This window comes from Leptosomus discolor, chromosome 7, assembly GCF_034619465.1.
Source record: "Leptosomus discolor isolate bLepDis1 chromosome 7, bLepDis1.hap2, whole genome shotgun sequence".
In the NCBI taxonomy this organism is placed as follows: Eukaryota; Metazoa; Chordata; class Aves; order Leptosomiformes; family Leptosomidae; genus Leptosomus; species Leptosomus discolor.
Window position 1 is genome coordinate 37,485,868 of NC_141397.1, and position 19,269 is coordinate 37,505,136.

Consider the following 19,269-nt stretch of genomic DNA (forward strand, 5'->3'; position numbering starts at 1 on the left):
GGGGAGGGGGCTGTTGACATTAATGCTGGGGCACGGATGCCAGCTGGGCAGCAGAGGCTGTGGTCCCCAGGGGCTGGCTCCGGCAGGATGTGGGCTCTCCTGCTCTTCCTAATGGACGTGCTTTAGATTTCGGCTGAGATGGAGAAAAACATTGTCTTAATCCCCAGCTCCCTGTGAATTATGTAGTGGGATCTTGTCAAAATGATGCATTTGTTGCTGTTAGAGAGTCCGTGGCAGCAGCCCCTGGCACCATGAGTTTTTCCAGCCATGGGGACCTGCTGCTCTTCAGTGCCCAGTTGCAGGAGTGTTCAACCAAAGGGATGCCCAAGGGAGCATCAGGATCCAGCCCCAAACCCTCATGAGGGTTTTCCAAGTGGGACATTTCATGTCGTTTTCAGTCGTGGGCAGCCCTGTGTGCTGGGTGCCTGAAGTGTGGCAGGTTCTGTTGGCAGGTTTTGGCTCTGAATTTTGAGGCTCTGTTTGCAAACCCCTTCCCCCCACAAAAAAAAAGAAGAAAAAAAAAAAAGGCAGCAAAGCACAGAGATGCTCCGTGGAAGGAGCTGGTGAGAGAGCTGTCTCCCTGATGGGCGCCATCAATAAAAGGATAGTGGGTCAGGTCCCCTCCTGTGCTCTCAGCTGGGGTGCAGGAGCCTGTGGGCGGGATGAAGAGGAGGATTCCCACAGCAAAGACACCAGAGCAGTGGGGCCGGTGTTACGCTGGTGGGCGAGTGCTGCAAGACACTCTGGTTGTAATTGGATGACAGGGCTGTAATGCAATGCCCAGGTGGGAACGGAAAACAATGCCAACCCTCTTGATCAGGGAGGACCTTGCAGCTTACTTGTGTGAAAGGTGTCTGGTAATGAAAGGACATTGAATCTGCATGTCTTGTCCAGGATGAAGAGCGTTTTTTGCAGTGTTTTCATGGTGTGGGATGAGAAGGGAGAGTGCTCAGCTGGATATGTGAGGTTTTATTGTTGGTTTGGTAAACATTGCTTTACAGCAATGTGCAACCTTGAGCTGTGATCTTTGCTTAAACTCAGCAGAGCCGAGGAGGTGGACCTGGGAGTAAACATTCTGCTGTGCTTGTTCGCAGCGTGTAGAGGACCTGCTCTGAAAACAAAATAAAAACCTGTGCTTTTTTACATCAGGGCTGTGGTTTACAAGGGGGAAGCTTGGGCAGCAGGTGAGTAACTTGGTTGTTTAATGGAAAATGGAAGAGAGCAAAGCCTGTAAGGTTGTAGGGCTGGTCATGTGCATCAGCTCTTTGGGAAGACTCAATGTGACGGGACAGGTTGGCATCGCCCATCTGCTGTTGTGCCCCACATCAGCACAAGCATGCTTGAGCGCTGCCATAGCATCGCTCCTGGAAATTATGCATGATATTCAGAGTGCTGCTTAAAGATTGCCGTATGAATAATGCTGTTATGAGGAGACTGTAAACATGGATTAGTTAAAATGAATGGATTATGAGGTTGTAAATCTGTCTGTAGGACTCTAATGCCATCATAGACTATTCACAGTTTGCCGCTGTCCCTTAATTGAAATTGTAGCCTGGATTATATTAATGACCTTCTATAAATCGAATTGCAAATCTATATTCTCTCTCTCCATGGCGGTAATGTTTTATTTAGTTAGTTTTCTTTGCCGGGGAAATGATCCTGTTGTGCTGAGAGCCTGGGGTCAGGCTCACTCTCCAGCCCACGTGCTGACTCAGGCTTTAATGAAGCTGTAGCCTCGTGTGCTGCTTTCTTTCCTGCCGCCAGGTGCCTGGACCATCTTTCTTCCCGTTTTTACGCCTTCACAGGGCAGCTAAGGTGATTGCCAGTGTAGAAAAGATGTTTTAGCATCAACTGGGAGCAATGGGGTGAGGCATGCAGGGGCAAGAGGGTGAGGATTTCTTCTGGTACTGGCCCAAGTGGTGTTTCTGCACATGCATCACATCATCTGTCTATGACTGCATTCCTATTCCCTTTGGGGCTTTGGGATTCTCCTGCTAGTCCTGCCGTGCCCTGTGCAAGGTGAGCAGTATCTCTGAGGCTCATGGGCCACTGCCAGTTCCTCTGCCTCCCTTTCATCACTTCTCCCTTCTCCTTTCTGCAGTGGGAAGAAGTCAGTGGCTACGACGAAAACCTCAACACCATCCGTACGTATCAGGTGTGCAACGTCTTCGAGCCCAACCAGAACAACTGGCTCCTCACCACGTTCATCAACCGGCGTGGAGCTCACCGCATCTACACCGAGATGCGCTTCACTGTGCGGGACTGCAGCAGCCTCCCCAACGTCCCTGGCTCCTGCAAGGAGACCTTCAACCTCTACTACTACGAGACAGACTCTGTCATTGCCACCAAGAAGTCTGCCTTCTGGACAGAGGCACCCTACCTCAAAGTGGACACCATTGCTGCTGACGAGAGCTTCTCCCAGGTGGACTTTGGTGGCAGGTTGATGAAGGTGAACACAGAAGTGAGAAGTTTTGGGCCCCTGACCCGCAATGGCTTTTACCTGGCTTTCCAGGACTATGGGGCTTGTATGTCTCTGCTGTCCGTCAGGGTCTTTTTCAAGAAGTGTCCTAGTGTGGTGCAGAACTTCGCCATCTTCCCGGAGACAATGACAGGAGCAGAGAGCACCTCTCTAGTGACTGCCCGTGGCACCTGCATCCCCAATGCCGAGGAGGTGGATGTGCCCATCAAACTGTACTGCAACGGGGATGGGGAGTGGATGGTCCCCATTGGCCGCTGCACGTGCAAGGCTGGTTATGAGCCGGAGAACAATGTGGCTTGCAAAGGTAAGGTTGGCCTTGTGTAAGAAGGCACTGTTGTTTATAAGCTTTGCTGGACAAAAACGTTTGTCCCCAAACAAGCTGTTCTGGGCAACGTCTGCTGTGAAATCTGCTCTGCACCATTTACCTGCCCTGAAGCAGTTTTGCTCTGGGTACCAGGCAGGGATTTGGGAGTAGTGGTCAACCTGTGGCTTCTTGGTGTGCTTTGGTCAGTGACCAGGCTTGGTGAGCAGCGTGGTGAGGATGACGATGTTGGTGCAGCTGCCACCGCGAGCACTCTGGCAGCCACCTCTTTGATCTGCTGCCTTCAAAGTGCCATGTGGGCTGACGCTTGCTGGCTGAGCCGCTTTCATCTGCCTTGTTATTTCCCCAGCAAAGCTGTAGGAGCTGGGCAACTGCCATCGGGCCTGACTGCAGTGAAGCCGCTCAGATTCTTGGCAATAATTGGAAATTTTTTTGCTGGCTTTTGGGTTCCCCCAGCCACGCCATCAGCATGCTGCTGCCTGCTGGAGTCCTCTGCAGCACGGAGTTTTAAATATGGAAATAGCACTTGCTGCTTTTCGTCTCCTTTTGCTGTTCTGATGGATATTTCCCAAATTCTGTTGGAGGATTCTTTTTTTTTTAATTAGCTTTACTTGCTGCCATTTCCTTCTCCTCTCAAATTAAGGTATTGTTTTTGTACACTGCTTGGAAAGAGAGAAGAGGAGAAGGCTTTTTGCATGAGAAGCTAAACCCATTTCATTGGTGCTTTCCAAATAGCTTCTAGAAAGTGGGCACCACCAGGTCAAGGAAAGGTTGGGAAGAAGAAGGTCAAAGGCAGGTGTCAGAGTGCTTTAGGGCTGGTTTTGGGGGAGGTGATGGAAAGAAGTCTGACTTGGACCTCTTTTGGCGCAGATGGTGGCGTGTGTAGACTTGGCTGTCATGTTCCTTGGGGTGGCCACCATGTTTCTTCTCCACCTGTAACTCTGGATATATAAAACTGGCAAAGCTGGGATTCAAGCTGTGGAGAAACTTGGTGGTTCATTTGCTTTAAACCTGTGAAGTTGTGTAGGTTTTCACTGTGAAAAACCACATTCCCGCCTGGCCAAGGTGGGGACAGCGATGCCTTCCCATGCCAGTGTTCCAACAACTGGGAAACCACCAAAGTCTGTGCGCTCATGCCTTGCTTTCACATTGAGCAGCATCACCAGTGGATTCCTTTGAGTTTTGTGGTTAAACCTGAATGTGGTTTTGTTACCGTCAGGGGATGGTCTATTCCTGTGAGAAAGCTGAAGTGCTTTGTCGGAGGGAGGACTCTTTACAAACTGGGGCATTTCTGGTGAAAACTTCCTCTGCTATTGAATAAGCAAACAGAAAGTGCACATGGTTTCATGGCAAAATTTTCACATCATTAAAAAAAAATAATTACTAATTTTAGCTGAAGACTGGAATTCAGAAAAAATGTCATTTTGCCAGAAATGCAGGAAAACAATGATAATGTAAAACTGCCACAGATTTTGGTGGTGTTGACCTTTGTATTTGCTACCGGCTGGGGTGGTGGAGGAAGCTGGGGTCTTGAATGTTTCTAGCTCCATGGGAGAAGTGTGTTGAACCTACCCAGTGCACATAGTTTGGGGCAGGGCAGACGATAGAGGACAGCAGGACAGGAGAGGCATGGGAGCAAATCTGCTCAGGGTGGGTGTTAGATCCATCTCCATGGCTTTTTTGTTTCCTTTTCTCGTGCAAACCCCAGAACGGTCATGATGTGTTCACGCCATCGAAGCTGCATCGAGCAGACCCCTGTCCATTGGGAATTTGCAGAGTTTTCTGTGCTGCAGCGCCTGTCTCCAGTCATGTTCCTGCCTGTCAGCAGCACTGATGCCGAAGGAGAAACCCCTTGTGCCGCCCGAGTGTGGGCTCTGCAGAGCTCCTGGCGAGCATTTTGCCTTTGTGTGGGGAGCATGCTTTGCATTTGGGTCCTTGAGGGGAAAATTCAGGATCCTGGCAGGTCTAAGGGGGTAGAAATGTCCTTTGTGGATTGGCTGGCAGCATTTGGAATCCTGAAAGGCACCAAAGCATGCTGTGGGTGCAGGCCAAGCAGATGGTTAAATGGCACCAAGTACACGTATGATGATGGCACCATGCTTTTTTTTGATGATCCTGTGGGCGCTGTCAGGTGCTGGTACGATGCTGTCTGTGGAGCAGAGTTCTGGTAACTCCCCTCTCCCAGTCCTGTGAGAGTATTTCCCAGTTCCCACGTCAGGAGGGAGAACGAAAGGCTGGGATTGTTCTGCAAGTTTGAAGATTCTGCTCAATGTCGGCGAGAAACCCAAAAATGGATAAACCTGCCAGCCTCTCCTGGAAGTTCACTAAAACCAGTCCTAAAAACCTGAGCCAGGGCATACATTAGAACTGTTGGAAAATTAACTGTGTTTGAGTAAAAATCTGACCTTGGGTTGGACTCTGGCTTATTGGTAGCTCATGTGCACCCTTTGGCTGTCAAGTTCCTCCTTGTATCCCTGTGGACCTTGGAGACCATGAGGGAAGACCTGAGCCCACTGCTGCCCTTCCTAAAGGTCAGTGGACAGGAGATGCCACACTGAAAGGTTTAGTAGTAATAATTTGTTGGTTTTCTATTTGTCTTCGTGCTCTCGAAGGGGTCATGTTCACCTGCTGGGTTCGCCTTGCAGGGATGCTGCCAGGTTCGCACCCTGGCTCCCGGGAGGCACGCACTTTTGGCATCTGTGCAAAGCCTTTGTTAACCTGAGATGAGCCACTTAACAAGCCTAGGGGGAATGTCACCAAGGGAAAAAAAAAAAATCCCTTGGTACTTTAAGGCTGAGAAAATGGGCTTAATTCCTCAGCGGTGGGAAGAAAGTAGGGTTGGATTGTTTAGCTCCCCCAGCCCTCTCTCATCCCTCCCACCCCCTGGGAATAGAGGCTGTGCCTATCATGGGGCTATTAGACCGGAGCGGTTTCGTGCTGACAGCAGAGCTTGGGGCCGCTAAGGGATTCATTAATACCAGCTTTTATCGGCACTTAGCTGCTCATGAAAGGCACAGGCAGAGTGCAGTCTTCATTGCGGGGGCGGGGGGGGGGGCTGTATTTTGAGTCCCAAAGAGATTATCATCATGTTTTAGGGTCAGAGTGATGGGGAGTTGTTACCACCACAAAGCTAAGATTGGGGTGGGAGGGAGGGAGATTTGTTTTATCTATCTGCCTCGTTATTTGTTTCCATCCCAGGCTGGTTGGGGTTTGGCACCACAGACTTCCTGGCTGGTGTGAAGCTGCATTGCTCTCAGCTGAGTGATGGCATGCTGTACCCAAAAGCCCGATGGGACTGTCTGCCCCATCCTCTTCGGCACCTTGTGCCTGTGAGAGCTGGGGGTCAATGCGAAATGGAGGCTGTTATTGAATCCAAAATGAATAATTCATTTGGTGTGATAGCCCACGCTCTGTTCGGGTTGATATTAAATCCATTCATCTTGCTCTGCCCCATCCCTCAGCCTTGCTTTATGGCTTCCTTGCACAGTCAAGGTGCAATGCATCATTGTGCTGAGGAGGGGGTGGGCGGAAAAGCAGGAGTGGGGATCGCTGGGAGGCTGGGGAAATCCTTCAAGACCTTGGATGAGCATACTGCGTGGATTTCACTTGTTCTTCTGGAGAAAGATTATTAAACCCTTTCTCCTTTGGTGTTTGACTCTGAAACCTAATGATGAACCTAAATCAGCTTTGTGCTGAATTTTTACTTTGTATTTGTAAATCTAGGGAGAAGGGGCAAGAGAGTAGTCCCGCTGCTTCCTAGGCTCGTCTCACTTTCGATTTTCTGTTCCTGGCAAATTCCTGTCGTAGTGTGGTCAGGAACCTCCAGCCTTGGGATAATGAACCGACCTGTTTGCTTGCAACAGCTGGAAGTCTGAGCTAGCAGGGGTGGCAAAATTAGGAAAAAAAAACCCCAACCAAACCCACAAACAAACAAAAAAAACCCACCAAAAACCCAATCTGGACTGTGATGCCTGTGCTGCAGAAGTCGCTCTTTGAGCATCATTGCTCCCAGACATCCCCAGCTTTCCACAAGGTGGCCTGTGCCCTACCCCATGCACATCTGGGTCCCCCAGCCCTTCCTCAGCTGATGTGCCAGGCTGTGCTGCTGCTGAGCCTTTGCCAAAGCTGTCCATGGGTTTATTTTGGTCATCTTCATCCCTTTTGGGTTTTTTTTTGTGTGTTCTTTCTCTTTTCGTCCTTCCCTCCTGCTTTATGTGTGGAGGGCTGGATTTGGGAAAAGGGTAGCAGCAGGCGCACATCTTACCAGTTGAATGTCAAGGAGCGAGTGGCTGCATGCTGGTCCCCCTGTTACCCTCCCCTCCATAGCAAAGCACGGGATTTATAAAGTGATTTTTTGTTGTTGTTGTTTTTATAGTAATTATGAACATTTTGTAATTAGTAGAATAATCTGCTAACACCTTAAACAAGGGAAACATCAAGTTTTCCCAATCAAATCGTTTCTTTTGCTGAAAACTGGGTCTTTCTGGTCTCTCTGGCTGTGCCTTTGCCTGCCTTTTCCCCGTGCCGTGGTCTGGCCTGGTGCCCCTGCACTGTGTTAGGAGAGGTTTTCTCGGGTGATGAAGGTGATGTTGTTTTTATCTTATGGGTGGACGTCAGCAAGGGGGGACATGGACTGCCTTGCCATGTTGTGGGAACACAGGATCCTGCCTCCCTGTGCCTTGGGTGCACCTATCCCATGGTGCTGCAGCTCTGTGCCCAGCCACCCTGATGCCTGGGTCAGGGTGAGCATGCCAAGCATCACAGGGGCTGCAGAAAGGCCCTTTAGGGTGGTTTTTTTTTCTTTTTTTTTTTTTTCTCTCAATACTGCTGGTCCATGTACTTCCCCGTGGCTGGGAAGCGTCTCTTTTCCAGCCTCTGTGCTGATCCCACTGCCTCTCGCCTCCCTGCCGCTTCCTCTCTGGCATCTTATAGCAGCTTGCCCAGCCCATGAGTGATCCCTTTTTGAATCCCTTTTCCTTTAAAACAAGAGGGGAAAAAACAAAGAAGTAAAAAGAAGGTGCTTTTCTTGGCCGTCTCTCCTTCTGCTTGCCCTTAGATTTGGTTTAGTGGAGCTGTGGCAACCCAGCTCACTGGCAGGTGCATCCTTCTCCCCATCCCTGGTTTGGTGGCTGCGGGTGTTGCACTGGCTGGTGGCAAGGGTAGCTGGCAGAGGGGTGCTCCGCTGTCCGCTGGGGTGCGGTGGGCACCTAGCCCTGTGGCAGTCAGGGTGAGTGGTGGGGTGGCAGCATCCCTGAGTGGGGTAGACACATCGCCTGCAATCGTAAATAACTGGGCTTAAAAACTGTCAGTGATTCCTCAAGTTTTTTCCTAGGGAGCAGGACAAGGTCAAACGGTTTGTTTCAAAACCTTTCCATCTCAGTCCGCAGCCGTGGACACGTGGTTGATGCACTGGTGGGATGTCTGCCTGGCAGCTTTGGGTGCAAGGCAGTCTCTGCAGCTGATGTTCATGATGCTTTAGGTGGCTTTGTGGAGAAAATGTTTCTCTGTGGGTTTGGAAGTAGGATTTCAAGCTTTTCTCCTGTTTAGCGTCCTAAGGTGGGGTGGCTGGGCAGTGTGCCAGCCTGCTGGGGCTGCTGTGGGTTTACTCGTCCCTGTGCGTCACTGTGCCTCTGCTACTGCGTGGCTTGGGTGCCTGGTAGACATAACCATCAAGAAAAGTTGCTTTTAGACTGAAATGAGAGCATCTGTGCAGCTGGGGCACCTTCACCCCCCTAACAGCAATGGGGATGTCCAGAGTGTTTTATTCCAGGTTTAGCCAAGCCACAAACCTCCAACCACTCAAAATTGGCCTCTTCCTCCCTCCTCCCACCCCAATATCAGGTTTTGTGCCCCCTCTCCCATCCTCTGTCAGCTCAAGCTGCTCTCCCTGGCTGGCCTGAGCTGGGAAGTGGCAGCTCTCCCAGCTCTTCCCGATCCGGGCGGTGATGCTGGAGGGATGCTCCCCTTTGTTGCAGGGACTTTGCCGTTGCCTCGCCACAATCTCCCTGCTTCCACCACTGGGTGGAACAGGCAGCCCAGTTTTACCACTGCCACGCTGCAGAGGAGAAGCGGTTGAATCACTGCGCCTCCAAAAAAAAAAAAAAGAAAAAGAAAAAAAGTGTGATTTTTCTTAAATTATGCTTTAATGAAGGCATCCATTAACCTCCATAATAATTTTGCAAGGAAAATGTCCAGGAAAACCTTGTTAGATTTTTTTTCTAATGAGTGTGCTAGGTTTTAGTGGAAGTGTTAATTAGACCTTATTAGCCAAAATGTTCCTCCAATGGATTCGGGCCTTTTCTTTCCCCTGGTGCAGGGATGGGGAAGGATGTGTGTTGTGACTGTGATCCCCTGTGCCTGTAGGGAGGCTCAGGCACCGCAGCCACTGCTTTCTGGCTCTGTCCCCAAGTCCTGAGCGGGATTCTGGGTCATCCCTGGGATCCAGACCCCTCCAAAGAAGACATAAGAGAGAAACCTGGAAAATGGCATGAGTGGAGGCCAAGTGAGCATCACAGGGCTGGGCTGCCCTAGCTGGACCGTTGCTGCATGTGACCTCAGAGGGATTAGGGAACGGCCCCTGAGCTGTGATGTATGACTCTATTTTTCTGCATATAATTTTTTTTCCTCCTTAAATTGTACTGTGGGCTGTCTAGGTATTTCCCTCCCCATAATGAGAACGTTTGAGTGTTACATTGATTCCAGTCTTAAAAGAGGAAGTAAAAATCACCCCCTTGATTCCTACACCCATCCCCCCACTCCCCCCACCCCACCCCCCGCCAGGGTCTTTTCCTGAGCCTGTTTACAAATGGGGGCGTAAATCTGCTTCCAAACCCTCCGCTTGTTAATGATCCATCTAGAAAACTTCCGCAGTAGCTGAAATGCTTGGGGAAACTCATCTTTTTTGGGGATACTGGGGTGCAAAGCTCCATGTGCGCTTGCAGGGTCTGCCATGGATGCAGATCCATGAGCAACCCTGCAGCAGCAGGTCTGCAAAACCCACCTGGCTTTCTTAACCTCATCTGCTTATGCCAGCCCAGGAGACCCAGGTCTCACCCAGCCGCCATCATGTCAAAGGCCTTTCGTTCTCCAGCCAGAGCGGGGATTGTTCTCCCAGACAATGGGAGAGCCATGAGGAAGCTCAGGATCCGGCCTGTGTCCGGTGCCCGCATTGTTCCCACCCTTGTTTGCAAACAGCCAGCACCTGGCAAACCCAGTGACTCAGCCCAGGGTGTTTTAAAGCCTTTCTATAACTTTTTCCATTTTTTTTTTTTTTTTTTTAAAGTCATGAGAGTGCTCTTTTGGGAATGGCTGAAGCCAGCCCTGTTTTGCTGCTCTCTGCTTGCAAGGGATGGGCATCTTGCCCATGTTCAGGGCTGCACTGCACTGCACAGCCCATGGCAAGCTCTTCAGGAGCCAGCATCTCTCCCAGCTAGCCAGTAATAACAATAGGGGGAAAGAAAAAGATTTTTTTTTTTACCCCAGCTGGCTAGTAGTAACAATAAAATGGACATCCCCCCCCACCCCCCCCAGCTCACCCCTTCAGCCATCAGATAATTCATCTGCACTCCCTGGTGGAGAGCATCATTTGGGAGCCGTGCCCTGAGGTTACAGCTGGTCTTTGTAGGTCTCCTGCAACCTCTGCTTTGGGAAACAGGCCTTCACCAATGGTGTTTTATTAAGTGAAAGACCCATTGTGTAAGTGCAAGCTATGAAAAAGCCATGGACTCAGTGGAGCAAGTCTTGCTTCACCTCGACCTGCTTTCCATTGGTCATCAGAGGAGTTTTGCATGGGTTGGACTTGCCAGCCGGGGCCTGGGTCACTGTGGGTATATGCAGAGGAAGGATGGGGCCCACCAGGGTGAGGGAAAAAGAAAAGTAATCAGTGCAGATTACTGAAATTTTAATTTTCTACCCTCTCCAAACCTCTGCGTCTGCTACCTGGGTTGTTCCGTACCCGGACGGTGACAAATGGAGTGGTGCCGTGGGTGTTAGCTCCCTGTGTGTTAAAAGTGGTCATTTGTCACACCCGGTGTCTTGTATCTCAGAGAATGCATCAAAAGCAGGAGCGCAATGATTAAATCAAAGCATCACTTGTGCACTTGAGCGAGGCTTTGAAGGAGGGCTGAGGAGCCATGGGAAAATCCATCCGTCTTCAGCCAGTGCAGCAGCCTTATGGCCAAGAAATGATCCACGCCTTGTCTATCGGAGCATCAAACCAGACTAAATATTCAGTTGTGAGCACCTCACATTAAGATGTGCAAACCCACACAAAGAAGGAATTGATGTTCCCCCACCCTGGGCTCCCAGGGGAGCCTTACCCAGTGAGCGGCAACCAAGAAAATGTAATTAATGGCATAGGGTGGAACTGCATTGCTTCGTTTTCATGTTAAGCGCAGGACTCACCTGCTTGTATGATATTTATTGTATGAAAACATTTTTTAGGAAGGAGAGAGCTGTCGGTTGCGGGTAGGAGCTGGTAACCTTAGTACTTTTGGCATGGCCACATCCTGCATGGGCATCACTGAGCTCCCGGTTCCGTCTGAACAGGGAGCAATGCCTGGGCTAACGTCGTCCTCATCTCGTTGCTCCATGGGGCCTCTCCAGGATGATATTCTGGTCGGTGTGGACAGAGCTTTGCTGTCCCCTTGCTTTTGGGCAAGAGTTGCAAAGCCCGGGGCATGGGGTCATGTGCAATGCCAGATGCAGAGGGCTCTGACCTCAGGTCTGGTTTCTGGGCTTTGCTGTTTAAAACTTGTCTGTAAAAGCAGTGGTGTCCTGGGGAACTGATACGCAAGGGGAATTACAAATTGGATTTCCACCCTAGCTTGACTGGCATTCCTCTGCTAGGTCTGCAGCCTGGAGGGTAAATTTGTCTGTGAGGCGAGACTTGATATTGACTTATTTTGATCTGATTTTTAAATTTTTTACTATATTATAGTACGTATCTGCATCCAGGCATGATGTCACTGAGGCACTTCAAACCAACCGCTTGGCAAACCTGCCCTGGACATAGCTTTGGGATGGGTTGATGCATGCCAGCCACCACGTGCATCCCCACTGTGCCAGTTGTCCTCTTCAGGAGCAGTGATTACTTTGATGCTTGTGGGTTTTGCTCTGTTGCGAAATAGGGAATCTGTTTGTGAGCTTGAAATGGTTCTGGGTACAGCAAAAAGGTTTCTCTGGCTGCCTGGGTGCTGCTGGGGACAGTCACCTTTGGCTAAACCCAACTGTCCTGATTCTGCTGTGGGCGTCTGTTTCAGCATGCTGGGTGCGTGGGGCCGGTGCTTACAGCAGGACAGTGGTGGTGGGACAAGGGTGACAGGGTGAAACATGGAGCTATCACAGACCTCCTGCCTCTACATCTGATCTGCTCTTGAGCTCTCAGTCATGTACTATTATTTAAGACAACTTATTCTTAGAGACCTCAAGGTGCAAAGTATGTTTCACAGCTAAGAAAAGCTTCCAGAGCTGCCTTTGTACAGTAAATCCCTGCAATCTCGATTGGCTTTGCCTTATGTGTAACAGATGTTGAGGATGGAGGCAACTATTTTTTTTTTCCTCACTTGTTGCTACCACCAGCATGGGGACACAGGTGGGGACTTTGGCAGGGAGAAACTGGCTGTGCTCAGAGGGGGCAGAATCCCCTCCCTTGACCTGCTGGACATGTTTCTTGTGATGCAGCCCCAGATACTGTTAGTTTTCTGGTCTGCAAGTGCACACTGCTGGCTCATGTCCAATTTGTTACCCACCAGTCCACCAAGTCCTCCTCCACAGGGTTGCTCTCAATCCATTCATCCCCCAGTCTGTACTGATATAGGGGGTTGCCCTGACCCAGGTGCAACCTCAAAGGGTGAGGGACGTCGAAGGGGATCCAACTGCTTCGTCTTCCTTGTGGTTCCCTCTCCTCTGCTCCTGGCACCGCAATGATGCACTGCCCAAGGAGCCTGTCTGTAATTTTCACTTTTTCATCTTTCCTCGCCTGCTATTTCTATCTGGTAGTGGAGCCCAAGTGCCATGAGAAAACATTTTGTTTTTCCCCAAGATATTTCTTTTGTAGCAAATGCTGTCGGCTGTCGTGGCATCCGGTGGCAGACAGGCTTGGCTGCCAAGAGGTTGGGATGCTCCTAGGACTGGCCAGCTGGAGCAGGGTTGGGAAGAGTTTTTAAGCTCAAATTGTGCAGAGAGAGGGGAGTTAGGAAGGAAAGTTAAAATTTCCATAGTCCCCTGTGCTTTCCCGTCCTGTGATGTTGAGAGTGTTGAAAAGTTGGGATCAAGGTAGTGAGGTGGGGACTCAGCCAGCAGTTTACTGGGAAAACATGCTTGGAAGTGAGTGGTTTGGGCAGGGAAAATTTTAAGAATAGAGCAAAGAGGGAGAGCATGGACAGGGAAGAATAAATAAGTGGAAGGGAGATGGGTAAAACTTTCAGAAATTGCTTTTTAGGCTCCAGGAGATTAGGGCTGATAAGAGCCTCTTGGCAGGAGCAGGGCAAGTCGGTGGCAATGGCCACCATTTAACTGCTAAGGGTGGGAAAGGAGGTGTTACTAAAAGAGACAGAAATCGTACAAAATTTATGTATGAGTGATGCTTGTATATAGAAATAATAGCAAATTGCACCTGACTGCGGGAAATACGGCTTGCTGCTGAAAATGCTGCCCCCAGGGGTGGAAAGGGAGCACTTTGCTCATGCCTGCATGGGATGATGGAGGCAGTTTCCCAGGGGCCAGGGCTATGTGTGGGCAAGCAGATGTGAAGGCAGGAGCAGACAGTGCCTCTGGTCCCCTAGTTGGTGCCACATATCCCCTCTCCTCTCCATGGCTGGATAAGAAGGCACTTTTCCTCTGAGGAATAGTAATTATGGCTCATTCTGTTATAAATATTCATAGGGGAGCTCTCTTAATTACTTTTCTAATTAATTCTATGCATGGGCTCTTGGGGTGGATAAAGGAAAGCGGTTGTACCTTGGTCGGGACGTCCTCCACTTGCCAAATCCCTCCTCCCATGCTGAATCCATCCCTGGGCATGGTCTTCAAGCAGTCAGCCAAACTATAGCCCCCAAGGCTTATCTCTGCCAGGATGGAGAGTCCTGCTTCATGATAGGGCATCCCACCACCCCAGTGCAACCCCAGGCACGGTGTCCTTCAGTGCCATGGCACGGGCACAAGGAAGCCGTGTGTCCCTACCTGTGCTGGCATCTCCGTGGCTGAAGCTCTCCCTGAGCCCCATCTGGGGGTGAGTCATCCTTTGCAGCATCAGCACTAACAAGGAACCACTTCAGATGTAATTAATAAGCACTTGATGCTCTCTAGGTTGAGGGGATACTGTGTGGTGTGAGCTGGCGAAGGAGGAAAAGGTACTTAATTAGTTCCTATTAGGAATGGGAGATGTTTGCTTCCCAGCCAGGAGGGCTTTGTGCTTCGGGGAGCTGAGGGGTGATGCTGCCCTGATTTGTCAGTCGGAAGAGGGGCTGGAGTTACAGAGTGGTTCCAGAGATCCCCAGGGGTGCTGTCAGTTGCAAAGCAAAGGTGCATTGTTTTCAGGGGGCTTCTAACTACAGCCCCTGACAGCACCTCTGTATCTGGGCAAGGAGCTACTCTCTGAGATCCACCATGAATTTTTGTGGCAGCTCACTTTCCTGCTCATTAGGTGACTCAATAACTCACATAGGCGTTGAGAGGTGAACATGATGTGCTGGGTTAAGTGGTACACAAAGTATCGACTCTTCCATATGGCTTCCAGTCTGTGTCCATCGACTCCTGGAGTCTCACATTGGTGCAGTTCATGGGGAAAATAATCTTGCTCTGTGACTCCTGTACTGAACCCAATGCCTGGGGTGGGAATATAGCATCTTCTGGGGGTTGTGTTTTTGGGACATGTGTCCTGGCCTGAATCTTGATCCCCCCAGTCGTTTTCTCCAAACTCATTGGGAGGTTCATTGCAGGTGACATTGCAGTGCTGGGGATGCATCTGCTCACCAGGGCTGGTCCTGGTGGTCCCCTCTCCGACTCCTGTTTGGCTTGATCAACCAGAGCTGGTGTAATGTGATGCGCATCAGCATCGCCAAGGTGGCACATAAGCATTGTTAAGCTCAGCCTTAGTTGTAGTGCCCTCATTAAAACCAAGTGTGCCCCAGGTTGCAAGGATATCCTAAAATCTAGATTACAGCTCTACCTGTGGTTAAGACAGGGCACCTGGCTGTGATAAACCACCCTGTTTGCTAAAAATGGGCAAAGCAGTGGGGCTATGGGTGCTGGAGGTCGGGTGGGAGCAGCCTCAGCTTTCCTGCCCTGCTGCTGGAGCTCCCGGTGCCGTCCGGCTCCCCAGCAGCGTGCCATCCCACTCTCCCTTTCCCTCCTTAAATTGTTTTTCATCACTGGTGTAGGATGGATCTCTTGGCTTCCTCTGCACCCTTTAGCTCTGGTTTTAACGTACAGTAGATATGTAAATGTTCATCTAGCACTGGTTGGGGTGGGGAAGCCCAGGAGCAGGGAGTTGGACACCGCTGTCCTATTATTGTAAATCAGTCTCCCCTTTTCTTATATGATGTCCCCAGGGAGAGGTGTGTCATGGCATTTAACTTGTGGCTACTATTCAGATAGCTCCTGGCCCGGCTGCCCGTGAGGGTTTGGGGCACAATGATGACAAACCCAGCCTCGTCCTGCTCTCAGGGCAGACAGCCCCGACAGAGGGAAGAGCTTGTGTCAGGCTGCAGCTGTTATATATGCTTTTAAAGAGGAATATGGAGGGGTTAATAGCCTCAAATCATTGCTGAGAATTTAATCCCCCTTCACTTGTTGACTATGAATTATAAACTCAGGCAGCATTAAGATGGTGAGGAACATCCGGTGCCAGTCACCACCGTGGCCACACAACTGCTTGTTGCTCTACTGTGAACCTCCCTGCATGTGTGGATGAATTGTCTAGCGTTTGATCGAATTATTTAGCATTTGATCACTGAAAGTCGGTGCTTGGAGAGGCACTGCTGGCCTCATCTTTCCCTGTAATACCTCCCTCCTCTTCTCCATAGCAGTGCTTTAATTCTCAAAGGGGAAGAGCTGAAACAGTGGAGAGAAATGGATATGAGCTGGAGGGTTTCCACGAGCTGCACTGTGTGCCCACCAGCTGTGTTTCACCCCTAATTTCAGTGCAGAAGTGCTGGAGCAGAAGGTCGGGCATCATTATTTCAATGGCTGGTTTATGGAAAGAAAGGGAAGCTGCCAGTGGTGGGGGAGCTGTGGTGTGAGACTGGACAGCCTCAGCCTGGTGCAAAGTGGAAACTAAAGTGGAGCAAAACCCAGGTGGAAGAAAAGTGCTTTGCAAAAGTGACCTTGAGAAGTGTTGGGTTTTTTTCCCTCGCTGACTGTTTTGGAAAGCAAAGCCAGTTTCCTTGCTCCGGGACGAGCTGGCAGTCCCGTGGCACCGTCTGCCCAGGGCATGCATGCTCTCCCCTTTCTCGTTTAACAAATGGATCTGGGACAGATTTTGTCTTTAGACCTTCAAAATTCCCCCAACCGTGAAAAACAGAGAAAGTCAAGCCCAGAATGGTGATTAAATGGGCAGGCGTGGACTTGTTGAGAAGACGGATGCTGCAGGCAGCGAGCAGCATGGCACGTGGGAACCAAAACTGGCTGCTTCCATGCACTGCTCTAGGCTTAAACTCATTGTTTAGGGTCATGATACCAGCTAAGCAGTTGAGGTCAAAGCTCTTCTGCACCAGAGACCCTTAATTTTCCCAAGCCTGCCTTCCTGGAGGAGAAACGCTTCTTCTGGGTGAGCATTGGCTGCATTTTGCTTGCAGCCAAGTGTGCGCGGCTTGGTCTGCGAGCACCCTGGTCTGCCCCAGGGGAGCAAATCCTTGGCTGATGAGGGATGGGATTTTTTGGGAGAGGTGAACATGGATGCACCCACACCCTGTTGTCTCCAATTGGCCTCGTGCAGCTACCTCCCCCGCAAGTGCCTTTCAAATCCTGACCTGCTTCGATTCATTTCTCTGCTGTGAGAAAAGCAGAAAAAAAAGCCCTTGAGAAGAACCACATTGAATTTTACTTTTCCTCCATGAATAAACCATGGCAGGCTGGGCTCAGAAGCCACTGACTTTAATTTACATGTGTCCCAGGGCAGATCTAAACCCATTCCTCCAGAGGTGAAGGGCTGGTTTAATTAACCGGCTGCATCATGAGGAGCTGGGGCCTCTTTCCTCGATGCATCAGGGAGGGATGCAGCCCATCGCCCTCAGGATGCGAACTCAGATGCTGGGAAGCTCATGTTTTTCTGATGAGTTTCTGTCTATACAGCACTGAAATACGGAAACGCAACGCAACGAGGCAGGTACTGTTTCTAATTAGGTTGGGCAAGTGCTTGGCCCCGAGTCGGGCACAGCTCTGGGTGATCCAAAATGGTGAGAATTTGTGTGCTTGGCTGCAAAAATGGTGAGGTTTGCACCAAAATGAGGTTTCATCCGTTCCTGGAACAACGCTCTGCTGGGGTGTCCTGTCTCCAGGGTGCTGTGGTTTCTTGGCATTGCCTGAGGCCTTGTGCTGAGCTCCCTCCCTGGAGGAGAAGTGTCTGTCTGTCCGAGGATCCTTTAGGGCTGGGGATGCTCGGACTCTGGTGCTTCCCCATCTGGGTCATGCTTCTCACCCTGCCCCAAGGAGTGGATGTAGGAAAGGACATTTGGTGGCTGTCTGATCCCTGTCTCCCTTCTCAGCATCACCAGGAAGGCAGGGTGTGTGCGATGGATACCCTCCCACTCCTCCTTGCTGGAGCATGGCATTGCTCCGAATACAGAAACCTCTCTGGATTCATTTGTGGATGCCTTCTGGAGGGAAGCACGGCAGCACACCCATCGGCACTGCCGACTGCCTGCTGAGCTCACTGTGCCCATGCTTGCCTTGATATAATAGGGAATTGGATCATTACAAAGTAGAAATCAAGGGGAAAAAACCCCAACACCTTCCCCAACAGAGATGCAGGAGGGAAGGGATAATGGGAGAGCTTCAAGTCAGGGATGCAATGAAACCTCTGGCAACAGGCGCCTGCTCAGATGTTTGTGGGGAGGATAAGAAGGGAGATGAAAGCGGGGTGGGAAGTCAGCACTTTGAAGATGGGGAAATGGCAGTCCCCATCGGGGAGTGTGGGTTTCGGCTTGCCTGATTCTGCTGTGTTTTCCCCTGAACAGTAGCCTGAGTTTCTGGTGTCGTCGTCACATCAAAGGGATCGAAACCCAAAAGCATCATTTGTGTTACAGGCTATGGTGGTGTTGGGGCTCTGCAGCCCATTCTGTGTGTCCCCGGGGGACGTGGTGCCACCAGTTCCCCTGGTGCTGCCTGCCTGGGAAGGCAAGTGGGGTCTGAGCTGGCAGCCGCCCTGGAAAGCCACGCCGGCTGCTGGAGTGCCTGCCCCTGTAATCACAGTATCCTTTAAATGTCGTTTTTCTATAGCATGCAGTTTTATGTGGGTGTTTATTTGCCTGGATGGTGTCTTTCAGCTGAAAACGTCTAGGAGAGCTTCCTAGCCTGTGTGCAGGCTGCACATGGAGGCAGCGGGACAGGGAGGAGAACTGCCTTGCCACTAAAATACCTGTAATTGGGGCTAATCAATTTGAAGGCTGAAAAATAGATGGGCTTTTTTTTCTTCTTCTGTTTTTGGTGTGCTTTAGAGATAAATACATTTTTGTCGAAGGTGTCTGCCAAATGCACAAGGGGTTTCTAGCAAGCGTCTCCTCTCTTCTTTCCGGGTTTCATTGAAAGACTGTGAGTTTGCTGTAGATAGTATCGGTTTTATGAGCCAGGTGTTTTTCTTAATGAAAAAATGTCGTTGGCAGAAAGGGGGAAATGGCCTTGAATCCTTTTCCACGGGGCTGTAAGTGCAATGAGTCACAGTTCCTCCTTTGTTCATGGCCCATGGCATCTTCAAACCCAACAGGGCACCTTCCCCATTGCCTATCTTCCAGGGGTACCGGTAGGTGGCAGCCACATGTCTTTTTGGAGCAAGATTGGATCATGCAGGCTTTTTAGTGCCTTTGCATGTGGCAGTCCTCTCAATGCTTCCACCTTGCTTGAGGTTGTTGCCTTGTGCAGCACTGCTGCTCTAACTTGTCTTCTCATCACCTGCTGTGCCAGCATGACCATGAGTGTGCTTAAAGACTCTGGGTTTGTCCTGCAAAGGCCTTGGACCCAAGAGGGAACCCAAAACAAGCATTGATTTGGGAATACCTGTCTTATGTGGTTAGCTCTGCCCCAGTGGTGACGTTAGGGGCACAGGAATGATGAGATGGCGCAGACTCGGTTTGCTGCCATTGAAGGGAGCTGTGATGGGGTGCCAGCGAGGGCCAGGGGGAGGAGGTGGGGAATAGTGAGCTGAAGTCTGTAATTCTTTGCAGAAGCAGCTCATATTTTAAAATCTGTCAAGGAAAAATGCCATTCCATGTCCCCAGGGAGCTTTAGAGCAAGTTAATATAGAGATGTCTTC

The 19,269-nt window shown here is 50.3% G+C and overlaps 1 protein-coding gene across 1 annotated transcript in view; it reads left to right on the forward strand.

The window, feature by feature from the left end:
- Positions 1-19,269, forward strand: part of EPHB1 (EPH receptor B1) — a 72,915-nt gene that overhangs the window by 28,454 nt on the left and 25,192 nt on the right. The window contains exon 3 of the mRNA XM_086468550.1: positions 2,102-2,783. Coding sequence (XP_086324676.1) covers positions 2,102-2,783 — 682 coding nt within the window. The remainder of the gene's footprint in view (positions 1-2,101; positions 2,784-19,269) is intronic.